The 4,139-nt window shown below is 41.3% G+C and overlaps 2 protein-coding genes across 3 annotated transcripts in view; one reads left to right on the forward strand and one right to left on the reverse strand.

The window, feature by feature from the left end:
* stxbp1a (syntaxin binding protein 1a) overlaps positions 1 to 4,139 on the forward strand; it is a 682,465-nt gene that overhangs the window by 128,085 nt on the left and 550,241 nt on the right. The window lies entirely within an intron of this gene.
* cherp (calcium homeostasis endoplasmic reticulum protein) overlaps positions 1,207 to 4,139 on the reverse strand; it is a 103,957-nt gene continuing 101,024 nt past the window's right edge. For both annotated transcript variants that reach the window (XM_010796090.1, XM_010796089.1), the window contains exons 5-7: positions 2,085 to 2,222; positions 1,832 to 1,983; positions 1,207 to 1,398 (exon numbers count right to left, since the gene is read on the reverse strand). In XM_010796090.1, coding sequence (XP_010794392.1) covers positions 1,239 to 1,398; positions 1,832 to 1,983; positions 2,085 to 2,222 — 450 coding nt within the window. In that variant the 3' untranslated portion in view covers positions 1,207 to 1,238. The remainder of the gene's footprint in view (positions 1,399 to 1,831; positions 1,984 to 2,084; positions 2,223 to 4,139) is intronic.

Consider the following 4,139-nt stretch of genomic DNA (forward strand, 5'->3'; position numbering starts at 1 on the left):
AAATCCTGCAGTGCCAGACGTGTCCCCCTGCTTAAGCCAGTACATGTCCAGGCCCGTCTGAAGTTTGCTAGAGAGCATTTAGATGATCCAGAAGAGGATTGGGAGAATGTCATATGGTCAGATGAAACCAAATTATAACTTTTTGGTAAAAACTCAACTAGACGTGTTTGGAGGAGAAAGAATGCTGAGCTGCATCCAAAGAACACCATACCTACTGTGAAACATGGGGGTGGAAACATCATGCTTTGGGGCTGTTTTTCTGCAAAGGGACCAGGACGACTGATCCGTGTAAAGGAAAGAATGAATGGGGCCATGTATCCTAGACCCTGAGTGACAACCTCCTTCCATCAGCAAGGGCATTGAAGATGAAACGTGGCTGGGTCTTTCAGCATGATAATGATCCCAAACACACCGCCCGGGCAACGAAGGAGTGGCTTTGTAAGAAGCATTTCAAGGTCCTGGAGTGGCCTGGCCAGTCTCCAGATCTCAACCCCATAGAAAATCTTTGGAGGGAGTTGAAAGTCCGTGTTGCCCAGCGACAGCCCCAAAACATCACTGCTCTAGAGGAGATCTGCATGGAGGAATGGGCCAAAATACCAGCAACATTGTGTGAAAACCTTGTGAAGACTTACAGAAAACGTTTGACCTCTGTCATTAAGGGTATATAACAAAGTATTGAGATTAACTTTTGTTATTGACCAAATACTTATTTTCCACCATAATTTGCAGATTAATTCTTTAAAAATCAGACAATGTGATTTTCTGGATATTTTTTTTTTTTCATTTTGTCTCTCATAGTTGAGGTATACTTAGGATGAAAATTACAGGCCTCTCTCATCTTTTTAAGTGGGAGAACTTGCACAATTGGTGGCTGACTAAATACTTTTTTGCCCCACTGTATATACCAAAAAGAGGTATAGATTCAATGAATAAATAGCATTGCAGGCAGGAAGTGCTGAGCCTTTTCTTAACAAACGCTGTAGCTATTTATATAATAGAAGTTGGTTGACATTGTACGATTAAAATCAAGACATACACAACTGACATACCACTACAACATTAACTAACAAAAGCAAGCCCTACATTTATTTAAACTGCCTTGAACTAAAAACTGGACAGAATATTATTAATTTAATTACATTTTATGCAAGTATTATTTTTAATTATGAAGGTGTTGATTAGTGTTCCATAATTGTACTGCCAATAATAATAAAAACTCCTGCAATCTGTTAAGGTTCTTAGTTGTTAAAAATGGACACAAAGCTGTCCATGTGCTTGATGTTTACCCTGGTGATCTTCTGCTGCTTGTCTTCCTCTACAGCCAGAAAGCTGGTGCAGTAGATGGGAACCACGACTTTCTGCAGCGCTGCCAACAAATCCTTCTGCTGCTTCCGCTGGCTGTGAGAACACATTTAAACATGTTACAGATGAAATACACTGAAAGCTGCTTAACACCAACCTCTCATCTAATCTGTTATAATGCTCTTTTACCCCTTTTAATGCAAGATTTGTTCAACATTTAACCAAGGCTGGCCTGGAACAGATGTTTATTTTCACTTTTGTTCAATGCGGTTCATTATACAGTCTATGAAATTAAAACATTAAATTAAAAAAATGAATTTAAATTCACATGGTAATTAATCATTAATTGGTTGCTATAGCTCAAAATGAATACTTGTTCAATACGTGTGTACAGTGGAATCAGACATAAATGAAAATGTAAGTGGTTTTACACATTTAACATCATAAGAGATCATGTTAATTATAGGCTTATTGGAGCTATATTACACTCCCTAAGTGTAGTAGTAAAGTGGTATTTGGGTTTGTGTACCAGTGATGGAGAACGTCATTGGTTAAATAGATGAGATGCAGGCAGAGCTCAAAATGCGCTCCATCGGCAGTGATGCGGTTGCGGAGATGTGATGTCATCAGTTCACAGTGCTGCGGAGTCTTGGCGTTGTTGAACATCCAGTTTTTACCACCCTGACAGAAGAAAGGACACATGCACATCCGTTTTAAAATGAATTTAGGAATCTACGAACATAAGCATATCTAAAAAAAAAATGTCTACTTGACCGGCTTACAGAGATGGCGTCTTTGGTGCAGGTGTCTATGATGGGCTGCAGCAGGTTATCAAACTCTGTGATGTCCAACTGGGTTTCAAGCAGCAGTTTCTGGGTCTGCTGCTCCATAGCCAGAGCAATGGCTGCAGTCACTTGTTCCTACATTGAGAAGACATTAACAAAGATGCTATTAACCATTTTTCCTTTCCTATTGTCATTAAGTGTAACATGAGCTTAACAGGAAGGAAATAAAACAGAAGATGCCAATTCTTGTCAGGGAAGACCAGTGGGCAAAAAAATTGTTTACCTAAGTACTGTAGTTAAATACATTGTTCAGGTAGCAGGGCTTGACATTAAGGCTTGTCCGATTGTCCGGGACAAGTAAAAAAAATGGTCGGACAAGCATAATACAGTTTAACTTGTCCGAACGGACAAGTGCATTTTCGGGGGGGGGGGGAAATCACCCAAACGAAATAGTAACGTTATTCCATCTGAAGTGCCTGTCTCGCAGTGTCGCAATCTCCGTACCTGTACGTCAATATTATGACTGCAGTGATTGGTAGAAATATTTGACCCGCGGGAAATTGGTGTGAACATGAACCCGCGAGTGCCTGCTTGCGCGGCTGGTGTGTATGCGCTGTCACGCTCGCGACTCATCTATCCTCGATATCCAGTCAGTGAGTAATGAGTTCAAGATGTCCTGGCTGCAGGCGCCAAAAGCGAACCAAGCCCCAGGAAAGCGACCTAGGCGAGATCCTGAAAAATCGGCTGCCTCCAAATTAGATTATGAAACAAAACGCAAAAGAAACTTCCTTCCATCATGGACCGAGAAGTTTCCTTGGCTCCGGTACACCGAAGAAGCAGGAGAAGAGCATATGATGTACTGCTCAACCTGCCGCAGTTTGCCCGACATTGCAGACACGTAAGTGACAACTTTTATTTTGCTAACGTTAGATAATTGACTATTTATCTGATGTGTGAAGATGATGAGATTCGAAATAAACTGAACTGTGTAGTCTAGCTAGTTATCCTGACTGACGTTCACAGTTGACAAACGTTGTGTAAAAGCTATATAACGTTATCTAGCTAACGTAAGCTATTTAATGTGTTCTATGATATTATGATGTCGACGTATTATTAGGTGGTCGTTTGTTGTGTATTGAGTGGACAGAGGAAGGAGTGGTTATGTTGATGATCAGATATCAAGTCTTCCGTGATTTGATTTGACTATAGTGGAAATGGCTGGAACGTATAGGCAGACTATTCCTAACGTTCTCACAAGGCTAAACGGTCACGACTCGAGAGACATTAATAACTGTGCTAGAGCAAGCTGCTGCCTATGCAAAAATGGTTATCGTTGGTGTAGAAACATTAGATCATCAATCCCGACTGACGCTGGAAAGTGTTTGACCGTTGTGTAGCCAATGAAATTCAGATAAAATGACTGTAACGGATCCCCCGTATTATTATCCCCCGTATTATAGTCCAGTAGGGTGGTTCAATATGTTAATTCATTTTCATTTTTCAAAATCCAGGTCCTCGTCTTGTTTAAGGAACGGGTCATTCCGATATGACACCTTGTCAACTCATGCTCTAGTAAGCGACACCAGCTTACTGAAGCTGCAGACAGGAGCCAGAACAGAGGGGAACTGGATGCTCCACTGCCACCATGTCCTCACAGGGGCTCCACAGGATGGAGGAGACAATGTTTGGTTAAAAATGACCAACATAATGCATGGCTGCTTATTATGTAGCCCAGAACAGAACAGCCTTCACCCACTTCACAACCCTACATGGGTTATAAAACAAGAACGGGAGGCACACTTCCCCAACTGCTATGCGTGCCCAACAAGGCTTGTGAAGCGGTAGATACTTCCACAAAATGTTCATTTTAGGCAGTCAAAAGAACAAGCAAAGATGGCATTATTTCAGTGTGTTTTTCGTCCCTTGCTTTGATTCTGACTTCAAAACAACAGCCGATACAATTTTGTATTGCTGTCTTCTCCCCCCATCAGGTTTGTTGTTATTATTTTTTATGAAATGGAGCTGGGAAACTCTGCAGAGGAAAAGAGAGAG

The sequence above is a fragment of the Notothenia coriiceps genome, unplaced genomic scaffold (genome assembly GCF_000735185.1).
Source record: "Notothenia coriiceps isolate Sejong01 unplaced genomic scaffold, NC01 NC01_scaffold00037250, whole genome shotgun sequence".
NCBI lineage: Eukaryota > Metazoa > Chordata > Actinopteri > Perciformes > Nototheniidae > Notothenia > Notothenia coriiceps.